Source organism: Pecten maximus, chromosome 14, assembly GCF_902652985.1.
Source record: "Pecten maximus chromosome 14, xPecMax1.1, whole genome shotgun sequence".
NCBI lineage: Eukaryota > Metazoa > Mollusca > Bivalvia > Pectinida > Pectinidae > Pecten > Pecten maximus.
In genome coordinates, this window is record NC_047028.1 from 14,985,498 (window position 1) to 15,003,372 (window position 17,875).

General features: G+C 39.7%; 2 protein-coding genes across 2 annotated transcripts; both read left to right on the plus strand.

Annotated features, from left to right (window-relative positions):
- Positions 1-329: 329 nt before the first annotated feature.
- On the plus strand, positions 330-4,538 carry LOC117342555 (tubulin beta chain-like). The gene is made up of 4 exons (XM_033904739.1): positions 330-447; positions 2,531-2,639; positions 2,868-3,223; positions 3,494-4,538. The coding sequence occupies exons 1-4, from the start codon at positions 391-393 to the stop codon at positions 4,316-4,318; spliced, it is 1,347 nt and encodes a 448-aa protein (XP_033760630.1). The 5' UTR covers positions 330-390; the 3' UTR covers positions 4,319-4,538.
- Positions 4,539-8,231: 3,693 nt separating this feature from the next.
- On the plus strand, positions 8,232-14,936 carry LOC117342556 (tubulin beta chain-like). The gene is made up of 4 exons (XM_033904740.1): positions 8,232-8,397; positions 11,045-11,153; positions 13,102-13,457; positions 14,037-14,936. The coding sequence occupies exons 1-4, from the start codon at positions 8,341-8,343 to the stop codon at positions 14,856-14,858; spliced, it is 1,344 nt and encodes a 447-aa protein (XP_033760631.1). The 5' UTR covers positions 8,232-8,340; the 3' UTR covers positions 14,859-14,936.
- Positions 14,937-17,875: the final 2,939 nt, after the last annotated feature.

A 17,875-nucleotide genomic window follows, 5' to 3' on the forward strand; every position in this document is an offset into this window, starting at 1 on the left:
AGACAAACACATTGGCAATCCATTCACTACTATTGGTTTTGTTCTAACGTATTCTGCGGGTGAATTGGAAAGCCGTACCACTGTAGCCCTCCGCCGTACATTAAATTATGATACATATATTTTCAAAACAATATTTTTAACAATGTCTTTGTAATAAAAGGCGGCACGAGATAATAATATGAATGACTAATTAGCAATAATGGAACGGATATAGCCTAGTGTTTGATAATTACAGTATGAATCATATGAAAAACATAGTCCTTTCTGTGGTTTGACCAATGAGGTGCCTGTAATTCTGCGGAAGGATAACATTGGCTGGCATGGTGATATAATATGCGGTCGGATCATTGACTGAGATGTAACCTGTGATACAACAGTACAGCAGTCAAGATGAGAGAAATCGTCCACATCCAAGCCGGTCAGTGTGGCAACCAAATCGGAGCTAAGGTAATCCAGTGTTTCAATCGTCCAATTAACTTATTTTACAAATGGTATGGCAATGGTCCCAAGAAAACGCTTTCAGAAGAATTGTGATATAACCCATTAAAATAAAGACAAGAGAAAAAGAATATAGCCGGTCTGTGAAAACGATGACCTAATCTCCCATCCCTGTGGTGATTAACTCGTTGTGTTTGGTTTTCATTGATAACTATTATTCCGGGAAGGGTTTCAAAAATTACCGAAAATCGGAATAACGTAACAGAACTGTGTTTGGACCTTTGCCATATTAGTTTTTTAAGTGTTACTAAATATTGATTATTTAGAATTCTATAATTCTATAATAACGATATGAATGGTAATTAAATTTTCATCAATTGTAAAAGTTGGGATATGCGTTGATTTTATTGTTTCATTTACTAATTATTTTACTTCTGAACATCTTAACGGAATTCGCGTAGCATTGTCCACTTCTTACAAAGAGCTATATCATTTTCATTAAGTAATCTATGGGTTTTTTTATACATTTACAAATTTAGTATTATTTTGAAACTAAGTCAGACACGAATTTAGCAAATATCATCCGTTAAGCATCAATTTGATTCGGTTTAAAGGTTAAGACTAGTATATTTACTATGTTTACAATGTTAACACTCTCCAGATTGACGTATTTGTGTCTCAATCACATCGTCGTGTTATATAATTATGTATACATCTGTATTATTATTGTAAGGGAAGACAGATCAAACTGTGTAAAATGTTTTCACTTCGCTAATCTTATTTAAGGTTTTAAATATTAGAAGGATCTGGGAATATGTGTATGGACGTGTGTTGTGTAATGTTCTGTATCGATTTTTCTGTTGTTCGCGAGACCGAGACATTTCATAAAATGGCAGTCTGACTCAGCTTCCAGACATCTTCTGATTTCCGTCTCCCACTAATATTTACTAGATATAACAAGAGTTTTTTTGATTTTATCACTTACTAGAATAAATATTCATACGACTGTGACCATCAAATTAGCGAGTTTTCAAATGATAATTGCGTCGTTTTGAATACTCTTACGAAGTGATTTCTCTTCAGTTGTAATGACTAATTGTCAGTCATTTGTATAATATACTGAATTACTGAAGAGACGTGCAGCGAAAGGACTGCAGGGGTGATACCATTATTTGAGATGTGATCGAAGGGGGATCGAAGGGGGAAAGGCCATCACTGTTACTGAGGTGAGGGTGGAACGTACTATTACTGAGATGTAGGAATATCGAGGGGATATTATTACTAGGTAGAGAGAGGCCTCATAGATGAAAGCTGCATCGCAGAATTTGAAATAATATTAAAAGCCTTTAGTGAATGTTTTATCGAAATCATTTATCAGGATTTATTAATGTTTGTTGGGAATGCAATCCTGGGACTGGGTTACACGATGGCTTAATTCCTGTGGGGACAGACAGGTGATGAATATTTCATGTAAGGCTAAAAGCTATAAAACAGAATGCAATATAATTACACGAGTCAAGTTATAAAGAGCTCTGTTAGTTTAATGTGGATGTTTTAAAAACATGTTGAACCTCATTGACAGCCATATTGATTGTACAGCCATATTGATATACTTGAATACTCGCGGTTGCTCTTCGAGGTCTTAGTTGACGTTAATATTCATGATAATATTGTTGACTTGGGTTTTATTAAAACTCGTTGCTACCCTGAACAGCATCCGCCGACAATTCACCACGTTTGTTGAATGTTTTATGTGGTGGATAACCCTGAGTGTCCCATCACCTGACGCTGCAGTCCGTACAGAAATCAATAGACTGCAGCACCTAGGTCACCAGTACCTGATGCTATAGTATGGTTTACATTAGCTAGAATGGCCCGACACAAAGGCATTCGCCTGAATTAAAAGGTTCTTCTGAGAATAATAGCTTTATTCAGTATTCTAAATTATCCTCCTATTCGACAATGACTTCAATCAGTTAATCAAGTTATATCATCCTCAAATACTTATATATTGTATAAAATATTACAATATTATTATATTGTGGTATAAACTGCATTACCTTTAACCTATATCTTGAATTTTAATTTTCAGTTCTGGGAGGTTATTTCTGATGAGCACGGAGTTGACCCCACCGGTACCTACCATGGAGATTCCGACCTTCAGTTGGAGAGGATCAGTGTCTACTATAATGAGGCCACAGGTAAAGCCATTGCTGTCATATACTGAACAGTTTTTCCACCCTATGAAGCATAGAAATAGTTTCTTTCGTTTTCAGAACATCAAGGAGTAGCTCACGCAGACATGTTATCTGTGTTAATACTGGATAATTACTCTCTCATTGTCATACTACGTACAGCATTTAATTATTGTCAGGCATACATAGTATATTATCATTGAAACCAACTTATATGTTTTTTCTGCGTTCCAGGAGGCAAATATGTTCCCCGAGCTGTCTTGGTGGATTTGGAGCCCGGAACTATGGACTCTGTCAGATCTGGTCCTTTTGGACAAATCTTCAGACCAGACAACTTTGTGTTCGGACAGAGTGGTGCTGGAAACAACTGGGCTAAGGGACATTACACAGAAGGTGCTGAGCTTGTAGACTCTGTTCTTGATGTAGTACGAAAAGAATCCGAAAGTAGTGATTGTCTTCAGGGATTCCAGCTTACACATTCTCTTGGTGGTGGTACCGGATCCGGAATGGGAACTCTCCTCATCTCCAAAATCCGCGAAGAATATCCCGACAGGATCATGAACACATTCTCCGTTGTACCATCACCAAAGGTAGGGACTTTATCATATCTTTAGAATACACAATATTACATGAAGTCGTAAACGGCACATTGAAGACTTAAGAAAGGCTGATCGTATAGGATGAAACAGTACAGTCAGTTCAATATCTGTATATAGTAACATCCCACTAATAATATTAAATTTCTATGTAATGATACCTGATGTGTTGGGATTTATCAGGTCTGTTCGATTATTTATCAATCATTACTATTTTATTGATTTGAATGGTATTTGTATCATTATTACTTCACATCGTTTCAGGTATCTGACACAGTGGTCGAACCATACAACGCCACCCTCTCCATCCATCAACTCGTTGAAAATACAGATGAGACATTCTGTATCGACAACGAGGCTCTCTACGATATCTGCTTCCGTACCCTCAAACTGACCACACCCACATACGGAGACCTGAACCATCTTGTGTCTGCCACCATGTCCGGAGTCACCACCTGTCTCCGATTCCCCGGTCAACTGAACGCCGATCTCCGTAAATTGGCTGTCAACATGGTTCCCTTTCCCCGTCTCCATTTCTTCATGCCTGGTTTCGCTCCTCTTACATCTCGTGGTAGCCAGCAGTACAGGGCTCTTAACGTTCCAGAACTGACCCAACAGATGTTCGACGCCAAGAACATGATGGCTGCCTGTGATCCTCGTCACGGACGTTATCTGACAGTGGCCGCCATGTTCCGTGGACGTATGTCCATGAAGGAGGTTGATGAACAGATGTTGAACATCCAGAACAAGAACAGCAGTTACTTCGTTGAATGGATCCCCAGCAACGTCAAGACTGCCGTCTGTGATATCCCACCACGTGGTCTTAAGATGTCTGGTACCTTCGTTGGTAATAGCACCGCCATCCAGGAGCTCTTCAAGCGTATCTCCGAGCAATTTACCGCTATGTTCCGTCGTAAGGCTTTCTTGCATTGGTACACTGGTGAGGGTATGGACGAGATGGAGTTCACGGAGGCCGAATCCAACATGAACGACTTGGTATCCGAGTACCAACAGTACCAGGATGCCACAGCCGAGGAGGAGGGAGAGTTCGACGAGGAGGAAGGAGAGGGCCTTGATGAGGAAGCTTGATTGACATAAGATACGAATATGTTTGCTATAAGTCAAAGACAGAGTGACTACCGTTCGTAATTATCGGGGGAAACGAGTTATTCTAGATTGCCCGACCATACATTTACATTGAAAGCTGTAATTGAGTGAAAAAGTGGAACAAATTCACGATATGCAGGACTGGCTTTTAAAGTTTTGAAATTTATTTAAAAATAAAAGATGCCCTTTTATCAAAATTGAATTTGAAGTTGCATGATTTTAAACTTAAACTACGGTTAAATATAAAGAAAAAAAACTTTCGACAAATTGTTCAAAATACGAAGGTTGTCTTAGGTTCCTTTGACATAGAAGGGTACATGATGTAGTAGCCCGAGTTTCCTCTGGCCCTGATACCCTGTCTGTCAGAGCGCACTACTATATGAAAACGTGGAATTTTCCGACACCGTTTGGTGTCGCTAAAAATCTGGTGCAAATACAATAAAATCGGGTGTGACATAACACCTACCTTACATATATGGATAAATGAGATATTTATTTACCCCAGAACACCCATTTAGTCCCATCTGGGTGTTTTATTTCGTCCGTATAGACCCTCGCTTTACGCTAGTCAAAATTTCATACTTGACTCGACGCCATAATTTGCTAACTATGTAGGTCGCGGGCGGCCTAATTACCCTAATCAGGGCGCGATGGAGCGAAAAGAAAAACCAATACAACATTTATTTTTATATATTTTATCGCTTAGAATTTATAAATAATGAATTTTTGAATTGAATATAACAGGTTTTGGGAAATAATAATCTTAGTTTTCTTAATTTAAATAATTTAAGAAGAAAAAAACAATAAAACATATGTGGTCTTTTCGGTCCATTGCGTTCCGATTCGGGTGGTTAGTATTACTGTCACTTACAAAATGGCGGGTCAACAATATGAAATTTTGACTAGGTAAAGCGAGGATCAATACGGACTAAATGGGTGTTTTGGGTAAATAGATATCTCATTTATCCATATATGTAAGGTAGGTGTTATGCCACACCCGATTTTATTGTATTTGCACCAGATTCTTAGCGACACCAAACGGTGTCGGATAATTCCACGTTTTCATATAGTAGGTAGTACGCTCTGGCCCCACATTAGACATGGTGTCAGGGCCAAAGGAAACTCGGGCTAATGATGTAGTCGACACAAATTATACTGTTGCCCCCCTTCGTTTCTTGTTTTCCTTTTTATAACATATGGATTGCATACATATACGTGACGTGATTCCACTGTAAGGACATTGGTGTGGAATTAAAGATGAACTTCAATGTTTGATTTTGACAGGTGACTTCAACCGTTCGGCACATTGGTAGTTAGTTACAGCTGCATACTAACGGGTTTCGAAATATCGCAGAAAGTTATTATTAAAACAGTGTGAAATGTAAATTTATTGATCATATTTAAACTGACGAATCCGATTCCATTGATTTCAGAATTTAATGTTATTTAATCTTTAAAGTAATGTGTACTTTATATAAATACTTACATCACTTACACGTCAAAGTCCTTTTAAATACACTTCTCTTATGTGGAACACTATAATATTTGTACTTTTCTAATGGTCCGACGTCCACGTCCACGTCCCATGTCCCTCATCCCACTTTCCTCCTCCACGCCCTTCGTCCACCGTTCCACGTTCCATGTCCACATCCCTCGTCGCAGGCTCCTCGTCCCGCATCCCTTTCCACTTCCCCTGTCCCCACTCCGTCGTCCCCGGTCCCTCGTTCAACGTCCTTCGTTCCACATTCCTCCTCCCACGCCCCTCGTCCTATTTTACTCCTCAAAGTCCTTTGCCGTATGCTTCATGTCCCTGGTCCCTCGTTCCATGTCACTTATCAAACGTCCCTTGTCCAACGTTCCATGTCCGTCGTGGCCTGGTCCCTCGTCCCACTTTCTCCCTCCACGTCCCTTGTCCAATGTACCACGTTTCATATCCGTCGTTCCTGGTCCCCCCCCCCCCCCCCCCCCCCCCTCATCCCACTTTCCTCCTCCACGCCCTTCGTCCACCGTTCCACGTTCCATGTCCACATCCCTCGTCGCAGGCTCCTCGTCCCGCATCCCTTTCCACTTCCCCTGTCCCCACTCCGTCGTCCCCGGTCCCTCGTTCAACGTCCTTCGTTCCACATTCCTCCTCCCACGCCCCTCGTCCTATTTTACTCCTCAAAGTCCTTTGCCGTATGCTTCATGTCCCTGGTCCCTCGTTCCATGTCACTTATCAAACGTCCCTTGTCCAACGTTCCATGTCCGTCGTGGCCTGGTCCCTCGTCCCACTTTCTCCCTCCACGTCCCTTGTCCAATGTACCACGTTTCATATCCGTCGTTCCTGGTCCCCCCCCCCCCCCCCCCCGAAGTATAATGTTTTATTTTGAAATTTATAAAAATTATTAAGAGTGCGGAAATTGATATACAGATGGCACGGTATGTCCTAAGGGCAGTATATTTGTAAACGTGGCCACTACCTGTTGACACGGACACTGCCCCTGGGTATACAATGCCATTTACATAAGAACTCTGTCTATTTGGACACGAGTTATATATTTACCTAAGTATTACCTGATTTGGATTATGTAACTCACATCGTCCCTAGCATATAAAAGTATGCAGTGAGACAAGAAGAGGGAGTTAGGACCGGAGAGAGAGATAGGTGACTGGTCCTCGGGACAGTCCGGCCAGTAGGCCGGGCGGGGACACTCTCGCCCTCACTGGACATGTACTTTATAAATACCATATATGTATAGAACTTGTACATAATAAATATGAAGAAGAGTCTACGGCGTCGATCTACATACACCGTACACAACTCTACAAGTGGCTACAACTTGTAGTTCACCCCCCCCCCCCCCCCCCCCGCCGCCCCCTCCACGTCCTTGTCAAACGTTCCATATCCGTCGTCCCTCGTCTCTCGTCCCCATTTTCTTTCTCCACGTCCTCGTCCAACGTTCCACGTCCGTCGTCCCTGGTCCCACTCCCCCTCCACGTCCCTGGCCAACGTTATATGTTTCATTTCCGTTGTCCCTGGTCCCACGCCCTACGTCCCATTTTCCCCTCCACGTCCTTGTCCAACGTTCCACGTCCGTTGACCCTGGCCCCTTGTCCAACGTTCCACGTCCGTCGTCCCTGGTCCCACGCCCCACGTCCCACGTCCCACGTCCCACTTTCCTCCTCCACGTCCCTTGTCCAACGTTCCACGTCCATCGTCCCTGGCCCCTTGTCCCTTGATCCACGTCCAACATCCCACGTCCCTCCTTCCACGTCCCACATGTCTATCATCATCTTCCCTTCCACGCCCCCTCGATCTTTAGCTAGAATTGTGTTTCGTTTCATGTCATTCAGTATTCTGTAAGAAATATTCGTTCCTCTATAATATTCTCGATTCTGTTAGTTAAAGGTACTCTTTCTTCTGTAGTAGGTATTCCTTTATAGTTGTGACTTAATCAAATGACAGCAGAATACATGATACATTATTACCTTCAGATATAACTTGACTTTTGCCAAACGATTTTAATCAATATATAATCATGCTAATTGATATTGATAAACACATGATTGTGAAAATGTTGAACTAAACACACAAATAAATAGCGTGAACTTTCCCTTTGGTTTTATTAACATATAATCATTCATAGTATATGTTATCGCTCACTAAGTACTTATCTCTATACACCACAGGCAGTACACTCACGTGCCAGGGATACCATGGTAACTGTCAGATTCTGTCATATCCTATTTATAACCATAACAATTCTATTTATCCTAAATGACGAACAAATCCGGTCTGTACATTCTAAACAAGCTGAAATTCTCTGTCGGCATTTCTTACGGATTCAACAAAATATTTCTTAAAGAACTAGGTATGAATTTAACACGATTCGACCAATGAGATTCTCTTCCTGCGGAGGATTCTGAGTGAACAGGCCACGTGACTTAAGATGTATAACTACACAGATGCTCAGTAATCGTTACACACTTGAGTACGAACAGTAGAACAAAATCACGGAAACAAGATGAGAGAAATAGTTCATCTACAGGCCGGACAATGCGGGAACCAGATCGGCGCTAAGGTCAGAATCTATTTCAGTTTACGAGGCAATGTATACTAACTATAAGTTAATTGAGTTACTTCCACAGTTTACCGGCGAGGAAGGACTGCTGGACTCATACTTAAAATCATTTGATTTCCATCAAAATCGAAAAATTACATACCACTTAGATGTTCGATCCTTGTTAAGAGAAAAAAATGATTAATAGTCGTTTCTTTAATTGCCAAAATGTGTAAAACAAGAAAGAAAAAAAGTCAAACCACTTTCAGGGAGTGTCGGGGAGCATGTCGGGAGAAGTTATTTATAACGTGTGTGTCATGATATATATGTAATATATATACCTACAGACGGATGTGTACATGTGGAGGCCGCCTGCCTGGCCGACCAGCTGTTCTATCCCGTATTCAGATTTTATCCTCAAATCATTGCTGATACCAGCGTATTATCTCATGAAAAGTTCTCTAATTAATACATGTTGTAAAAAAACACAAAATAACATATATGTATGGTTTGGCTTAGAAAATAGACAATGAAAACCATATGGCGTGTTTCAGATATAAAGTTCAGAAGTCGCACACACACACGTTCATAGTTGAAGCCTAGGCCGCTGAGGATGTCGAGAATGTCAGCGCACATGTGTAATGACTCACAGTGCGATGATAGACTTGATCAGCAAAGATCCCCAGTTAAATCAGTTCGGAAAATGAGTTTACTTACTACAAAAGTTGCGGATCTTTGATGTTAAATAAGAAAATACTAATAAGTAGGCTGGATTTTTCTTACCCGTGAAAGAAATATTTTCTTCGTGCTAGATTTTATTTTTAACTATTTCTTCACCGGATATGCATTACCGCATAAGACAAAAGACATAAAACCTTCAGGGCTTCTTATAGCCCGAGTTTCCTCTGGCCCTGACATCAAGACATAAAACCTTCAGGGCTTCTTATAGCCCGAGTTTCCTCTGGCCCTGACATCAGAAATCTATCTAGCCTGGTGTCAGGACCAGAGGAAACACGGCCTTGGTTTCTTATTTCATCAATAACATATATGTTTTTGTTTATTCTGGCGTTTTACCAAAGGAATGTACAGTGTTATTGTTTGCTCACTCAGACTTCCTTTACTGTCGTTTGAGGTTTTACGTCCTCGTTAAGTCCAAGGCCATATCAAGACATATGTCAGCAGAGTTGTTGCTAGGTAACAGAAGATCACATGTACTTGTATGTAGGGATACGTGTATAACACACCTATTACAGACATAGACAGGGCAATTCTGATTGGATTTACTAACTAATAGCTATTACAGGTAAACAGTGAATTCTTAATGTAAATTCAAACTACAGATATAAACGAAAATTATCGGTTTATCTATCATAAAACAATAACAGGCGTAAAGGAAAATGTTTTACCTATCAATAAACAACTGTTGTATAAAGGGAATTTCTTAATTCATTTCATTGCAGACGCAAAGGAAAATTCTTAGTCTATCTACCAAACCAATTACATGCTTAGAAAGTTCGTTAGTTCAATATAACTACAGGCAAACAGTTATTTTTTTAGTTTCTATGAACACCATTTACAGGTATGCTGCAAAATTCTTTGTGTTAATTTACTTATAAAAATCAATTAAAGATATACAGTAAAAATCTTATTTTATAAAGAAAGACCTTTTTAGCTCATGATAATCAATATGTATAGATTATGAAATATATTGCTTTAATTGTTATAAGGGACGTGGTATTCACTCCTTACTGCGATAGGAATTTTGTAATCTGTCAAAGGACATATTGATTGTCACTAGAAACAAACACACAATTTACGCTATTTCAACTACAGTAAGGCCACGGTCATATTTAAATACTTACATCATCAGTACATGTATTATGCTCCATTATAAAGCTTATGAAACCAAAAATACGCACTTAAACTGATTTTAGTCAAAAAAACAAAACGAGGCATCTTTGGCACATCACAACTTAATACTGTCATAGTTAGCAAATGTTTTGTGATACATGTATTCATTAATAGAGGTAAAGATTTTTATAAACAGTTTGTATTTATTTGACCCGCCATCATGTGGCATGATTTATAAACAGTTTGTATTTATTTGACCCGCCATTATGTGACATAGTTTATAAACGGATTGTATTTATTTGACCGGCCATTATGTGACATGATTTATAAACAGTTTGTATTTATTTGACCGGCCATTATGTGACATGATTTATAAACAGATTGTATTTATTTTACCGGCCAGTATGTGACATGATTTATAAACAGTTTATTTATTTGACCCGCCATTATGTGACATGATTTATAAACAGTTTGTATTTATTTGACCCGCCATTATGTGACAAGATTTATAAACAGTTTGTATTTATTTGACCAGTATTTATTTGACCGGCCATTATGTGACATGATTTATAAACAGTTTGTATTTATTTGACCCGCCATTATGTGACATGATTTATAAACAGTTTGTATTTATTTGACCCGCCATTATGTGACATGATTTATAAACAGTTTGTATTTATTTGACCCGCCATTATGTAACAAGATTTATAAACAGTTTGTATTTATTTGACCCGCCATCATCTGACATGATTTATAAACAGTTTGTATTTATTTGACCAGTATTTATTTGACCGGCCATTATTTGTCGTAATTGCAGTTCTGGGAGGTGATATCGGACGAACATGGTGTAGACTCGACTGGTTCATACAATGGAGACTCACCATTACAGCTGGAACGTATCGATGTCTACTTTACAGAGGCCTCAGGTTTGTATAAGATACATAGACAACATGTCTACTACACAGAGGCCTCAGGTTTGTATAAGATACATAGACAACATGTCTACTACACAGAGGCCTCAGGTTTGTATAAGATACATAGACAACATGTCTACTACACAGAGGCCCCTGTATCAGTCTTACAGACAACATTAGATGTCTACTACACAGAGGCCTCAGGTTTGTATCAGTCTTACAGACAACATTAGATGTCTACTACAGAGAGGCCCCAGGTTTGTATAAGATACATAGACAACATGTCTACAACACAGAGGCCCCAGGTTTGTATCAGTCATATAGACAACATTAGATGTCTACAGCCATATAGACAACATTATATGTCTACTACACAGAGGCCCCAGGTTTGTATCAGTCATACAGACAACATTAGATGTCTACTACACAGAGGCCCCAGGTTTGTATCAGTCATATAGACAACATTAGATGTCTACTACACAGAGGCCTCAGGTTTGTATCAGTCATACAGACAACATTAGATGTCTACTACACAGAGGCCCCAGGTTTGTATCAGTCATATAGACAACATTAGATGTCTACTACACAGAGGCCTCAGGTTTGTATCAGTCATACAGACAACATTAGATGTCTACTACACAGAGGCCTCAGGTTTGTATCAGTCATACAGACAACATTAGATGTCTACTACACAGAGGCCCCAGGTTTGTATCAGTCATATAGACAACATTAGATGTCTACTACACAGAGGCCCCAGGTTTGTATCAGTCATACAGACAACATTAGATGTCTACTACACAGAGGCCTCAGGTTTGTATCAGTCATATAGACAACATTAGATGTCTACTACACAGAGGCCTCAGGTTTGTATCAGTCATACAGACAACATTAGATGTCTACTACACAGAGGCCCCAGGTTTGTATCAGTCATATAGACAACATTAGATGTCTACTACACAGAGGCCTCAGGTTTGTATCAGTCTTACAGACAACATTAGATGTCTACTACACAGAGGCCTCAGGTTTGTATCAGTCATATAGACAACATTAGATGTCTACTACACAGAGGCCCCAGGTTTGTATCAGTCATATAGACAACATTAGATGTCTACTACACAGAGGCCCCAGGTTTGTATCAGTCTTACAGACAACATTAGATGTCTACTACACAGAGGCCCCAGGTTTGTATCAGTCATATAGACAACATGTCTACTACACAGAGGCCCCAGGTTTGTACACTTTATAACAGACCTGTATACGGATTTAACTTCAACACAGCAATACTTTATAACAGATACATTGTATTAACACAATGGCGTATACGGATATATAAATAACACAATACGTATTCTGTAACTTCAACACAGCAACACTTTATAACAGATACATTGTATTAACACAATGGCGTAAATAACATTAGATGTCTTCTGTAACTTCAACACAGTTACACGTTATAACAGACATGTAACACAATGGCGTATACGGATACATAACTTCTGTAACTTCATCACAGTTACACGTTATAACAGACCTGTAACAGTGTCGTATACTACAGTAAGGCTTCAGGTTGTTATCAGCCATAACACTACATTAGATGTCTTCTGTTACTTCAACAAAGCAACACTTTTACGACAGACATCAGTATAATTTATCCCTTTTACTGAAGTGACTTTTCTTAAACAGCAGACATAAAGATAGCTCTATTTCGTGTATATTACCGTGAAAATTTGCGGCAGGAAGTGAAGATAACCTGTGTCGGTCCATACACATAAACAAAACAGAAAACAACACTTAGTGAAACAATCAGCAGGATATCCTGCTTATCATGGTTTTCAGCGGGTATAGATATTTCATTTCTGTTCCACTTTTAATAACAAAGTAACATCTAATTTTACCTTTGTTGTTGGCTACTATTAGCAAACTAAGCAACTTTTGGATCAAATTTGTTTTCATATTTTAGGAGGCAAATATGTTCCCCGAGCTGTCTTGGTGGATTTGGAGCCTGGAACCATGGACTCTGTCAGATCTGGTCCTTTTGGACAAATCTTCAGACCAGACAACTTTGTGTTCGGACAGAGTGGTGCTGGAAACAACTGGGCTAAGGGACATTACACAGAAGGTGCTGAGCTCGTAGACTCTGTTCTTGATGTGGTACGAAAGGAAGCAGAAGGATGCGATTGTCTTCAGGGATTCCAGCTTACACATTCTCTTGGTGGTGGTACCGGATCCGGAATGGGAACTCTCCTCATCTCCAAAATCCGTGAAGAATACCCAGACAGAATTATGAACACGTTCTCCGTTGTACCATCACCAAAGGTAGGGACTCTATCATATCTTTAGAATACACAATATATTACAAGAAGTCGTACATGGCACCATAAGTAAGGGCTTTTAAAATATTAACAACAAGAGGTACAAAAAAAACAAATTTTCAAACTTTATCTGGGATGAAACAAAATGCGTTTTAAAATTTATCTGAGGAAAGAGCATTTTATTATATAAAATGTACAATGAAGCTGAAAACAAAACAAATATTTACCATTAACCAGTATCTAGAATGAAACCAAAAAGTTTCTATTTTAATTAAAATAAAATAAAACACCTTTTACAATTAATTTGGAATAAATGATTTAAAGGGAATTCGCCATTAAAATAAAGAAGTATAATAAGCATGGCTGAATGATAGTATTAGCATTACAATGACAATGACAAACTGATTCTCGACATTATATATTACTATATTAAGAGGAATTATATACTAAACATGAAAACTAGCACAGTGAACAAAATGATAACAATGATGATCACAAACAGAAAACATGAGGTAACTACATAATGTATCGGTAACACAGCCTTACAACGTACTTAGTTAAATATTGATTTATATTTCTACAGGTATCAGACACAGTTGTAGAACCCTACAACGCTACTCTCTCGGTCCACCAACTTGTTGAAAACACAGATGAAACTTTCTGCATCGACAATGAGGCCCTTTACGACATCTGCTTCCGTACCCTCAAACTGACAACACCCACATACGGTGACTTGAACCATCTCGTCTCCGCCACCATGTCCGGAGTCACCACCTGTCTCCGATTCCCCGGTCAACTGAACGCCGATCTCCGTAAATTGGCTGTCAACATGGTTCCCTTCCCCCGTCTCCATTTCTTCATGCCTGGTTTCGCTCCTCTTACATCTCGTGGTAGCCAGCAATACAGGGCTCTTACAGTCCCAGAGCTGACCCAACAGATGTTCGACGCCAAGAACATGATGGCTGCCTGTGATCCTCGTCACGGACGTTATCTGACTGTCGCCACAATGTTCCGTGGAATCATGTCCATGAAGGAGGTCGATGAACAACTCTTAAACATCCAGAACAAGAACAGCAGCTACTTCGTTGAATGGATCCCCAACAACGTCAAGACCGCCGTCTGTGATATCCCACCACGTGGTCTTAAGATGTCTGGTACCTTCATTGGTAACAGCACCGCCATCCAGGAGCTCTTCAAGCGTATCTCTGAACAATTCACCGCTATGTTCCGTCGTAAGGCTTTCTTGCATTGGTACACTGGTGAGGGTATGGACGAGATGGAGTTCACAGAGGCCGAATCCAACATGAACGACTTGGTGTCCGAGTACCAACAGTACCAGGATGCCACAGCTGAGGAGGAGGGAGAGTTCGAGGAGGACGAAGAAGAGGAAGAAAATCTTGAATAAACGTGACAATACAAACCGCACAATCAAAGGGAACAATGGTACATACTCATTGATAATAAATTAAAATCTAAAATCAGATGTCTCTTTTATTTCTCATTTCTTAAGGTTTTCTTGGTGAAAGATTTGTCATGAAACTTCCTTTTATGTTTGTTTTATTTGCCATTTGATAACTAGCAATGCACGCTAAACAGGAAATATAACTAGTTAGATGGCACACTTAGATAAATGCAGATGTATACGGAAAAGAACATACGGTCCAACCCAGCTTAAAACTAGAAAAATAGTAACTGATAGTTTATAGTTTTAGGGAAATTATATGGAGAAAAAGTTAATCCGGAATGGAAAATTTAACTTCAAACCATGGGATTATGGGTTCGAATAAGTTGTTTTCTTTAATTATTAAGACATGAAACGAAGTCTTCCTTGAGAGTACAGGAGATGGACGAGTGGATAGTTAGTTCCTTTATACGTGTTAATTATGTAACTTAACACTGTAGGCCAACAATGAAAACGCATCGTACCACTTAACGAATAAACATTAGGGAAACATGTTTTGAAAATACAGCAACAATCACTGATTAAAACGTAATCAAATCTAATTAATTAAATCCAATCTCATGTAAGATGAAATGTGAATTAAAAACTACCTTTGCCATGATGAAAACGCATCGTACCACTGAACGAATAAACATATTAGGGAAACATGTTTTGAAAATACAGCAACAATCACTGATTAAAACGTAATCAAATCTAATTAATTAAATCCAATCTCATGTAAGATGAAATGTGAATTAAAAACTACCTTTGCCATGATGAAAACGCATCGTACCACTGAACGAATAAACATATTAGGGAAACATGTTTTGAAAATACAGCAACAATCACTGATTAAAACGTAATCAAATCTAATTAATTAAATCCAATCTCATGTAAGATGAAATGTGAATTAAAAACTACCTTTGCCATCCGAGCTTATTTACCAGCAAGTCCTCTCAGGCTTTCACACCCATTAACAGAAAATAAATAAAATAGATAAAATAGATAAAATAAACAGTAATTAATTCGGCACTACTCTTGTAAGAACATTTTATGTCATACATCTATTTCAATATTAATACAACAGCAACATTTTGTCAACAAAATAGCACTATGCAGTACAAAGATTACATGATCAGATGGACTTGGGGAAGGTTACCCCCAAGTAGTACATGAATCAAGTTATATTCCGATAAGGAGTTAAGAACATGCTAAATTCTATATCAAAAACAGCACTAAAAAGATACCAAAGATCGTCTCTAAGACTTCCAGTTTTTGTACAATGGAGTAATATATGTGATATACGGTCATTATGTAAAATACCAAAGAAATAACACAATTCTATAAGGTTTGTTGATCTTAAATCCGTACATAGTCGAACTATATTACTTAACTTGCTGAGATGTTCAGGGAAATTTAGTGCTGCTGTCCATAAAATATGTGGAGAAATTACACCTTGAATGAGCAAAAATCTACTGAAATCAAAAATGGATATGTTATCACATGGTTATTCATGTTAACGTGAACAATATCGACTGTTGTTTGTAACATATGTTATTTTGCTGCATGAGTCATATCTATGTGATGACAAGGTATGGCATACATCACTGACGTCAAAAATATTATTATCTCAATTTTAAACTTCTATTCCGAACATTCCGAATTGTGTGTTAACCTAAAACTTCTATTTCGAACATTCCCGACTTGTGTGTAAAATAATGATAAATGAAGTCATACTTATATATGGACATATTACACACACATCTTAACATAAAACATACTGAGGTATGCTGTGCTGATGTCGTGCGAAAATTTTAAATCGATATTTGTGTCTGAGTCATATTGACTGTAGGCGTTATCTCGGACATGGAGATCTCCGCTCAGCATCAGTATCCAAGGTAACTTACCTGGGCCAAGGGGATCTCCGTCCAGTGACAGTACCCCAGGCAACCTTATCTGGGCCATGTGGATTTCCGCTCAGCATCAGTATCTAGGCAACCTTACCTGGGCCATGGGGATCACCGCCCAACATCAGTATCTAGTGACCTTACCTGGGCCATAGGGATCCTCACCCAGCATCAGTATCTAGGTAACCTTACCTGGGCCATGGGGATCATCACCCAGCATCAGTATCTAGTGACCTTACCTGGGCCTTAGGGATCCTCACTCAGCATCAGTATCCGGGTAACCTTACCTGGGCCATGGGGATCACCGCCCAACATCAGTATCTAGTGATCTTACCTGGGCCATAGGGATCCTCACTCAGCATCAGTATCTAGGTAACCTAACCTGGGCCACGGGATCTTCGCCAAACATCAGTATCCAGGTAACCTTACCTGGGCCATGGGGATCATCACCCAGCATCAGTATCCTGGTAACCTTACCTGGGCCATAGGGATCATCACCCAGCATCAGTATTTAGGTAACCTTACCTGGGCCACGGGATCTTCGCCAAACATCAGTATCCAGGTAACCTTACCTGGGCCACGGGATCTCCGCCAAACATCAGTATCCAGGTAACCTTACCTGGGCCACGGGATCTTCGCCAAACATCAGTATCCAGGTAACCTGACCTGGGCCACGGGATCTTCGCCAAACATCAGTATCTAGGTAACCTTACCTGGGCCACGGGATCTCCGCCAAACATCAGTATCCGGGTAACCTTACCTGGGCCATAGGGATCCTCACCCAGCATCAGTATCTAGGTAACCTTACCTGGGTCATGGGATCTCCGCCAAACATCAGTATCCAGGTAACCTTACCTGGGCCATGGGGATCATCACCCAGCATCAGTATCCTGGTAACCTTACCTGGGCCATAGGGATCATCACCCAGCATCAGTATTTACGTAACCTTACCTGGGCCACGGGATCTTCGCCAAACATCAGTATCCAGGTAACCTTACCTGGGCCACGGGATCTCCGCCAAACATCAGTATCCAGGTAACCTTACCTGGGCCACGGGATCTTCGCCAAACATCA

What these genes read in the sequence shown, in the direction of transcription:
- LOC117342555 (XM_033904739.1), top strand. Translation starts at nt 391, where the DNA reads ATGAGAGAAATCGTCCACATCCAAGCCGGTCAGTGTGGCAACCAAATC. An exon ending in CTACTATAATGAGGCCACAG is followed by an intron (nt 2,640 to 2,867) that starts GTAAAGCCATTG and finishes TCTGCGTTCCAG; the next exon opens with GAGGCAAATATGTTCCCCGA. An exon ending in CCGTTGTACCATCACCAAAG is followed by an intron (nt 3,224 to 3,493) that starts GTAGGGACTTTA and finishes ACATCGTTTCAG; the next exon opens with GTATCTGACACAGTGGTCGA.
- LOC117342556 (XM_033904740.1), top strand. Translation starts at nt 8,341, where the DNA reads ATGAGAGAAATAGTTCATCTACAGGCCGGACAATGCGGGAACCAGATC. An exon ending in GGAACCAGATCGGCGCTAAG is followed by an intron (nt 8,398 to 11,044) that starts GTCAGAATCTAT and finishes TCGTAATTGCAG; the next exon opens with TTCTGGGAGGTGATATCGGA. An exon ending in CTACTTTACAGAGGCCTCAG is followed by an intron (nt 11,154 to 13,101) that starts GTTTGTATAAGA and finishes TTCATATTTTAG; the next exon opens with GAGGCAAATATGTTCCCCGA.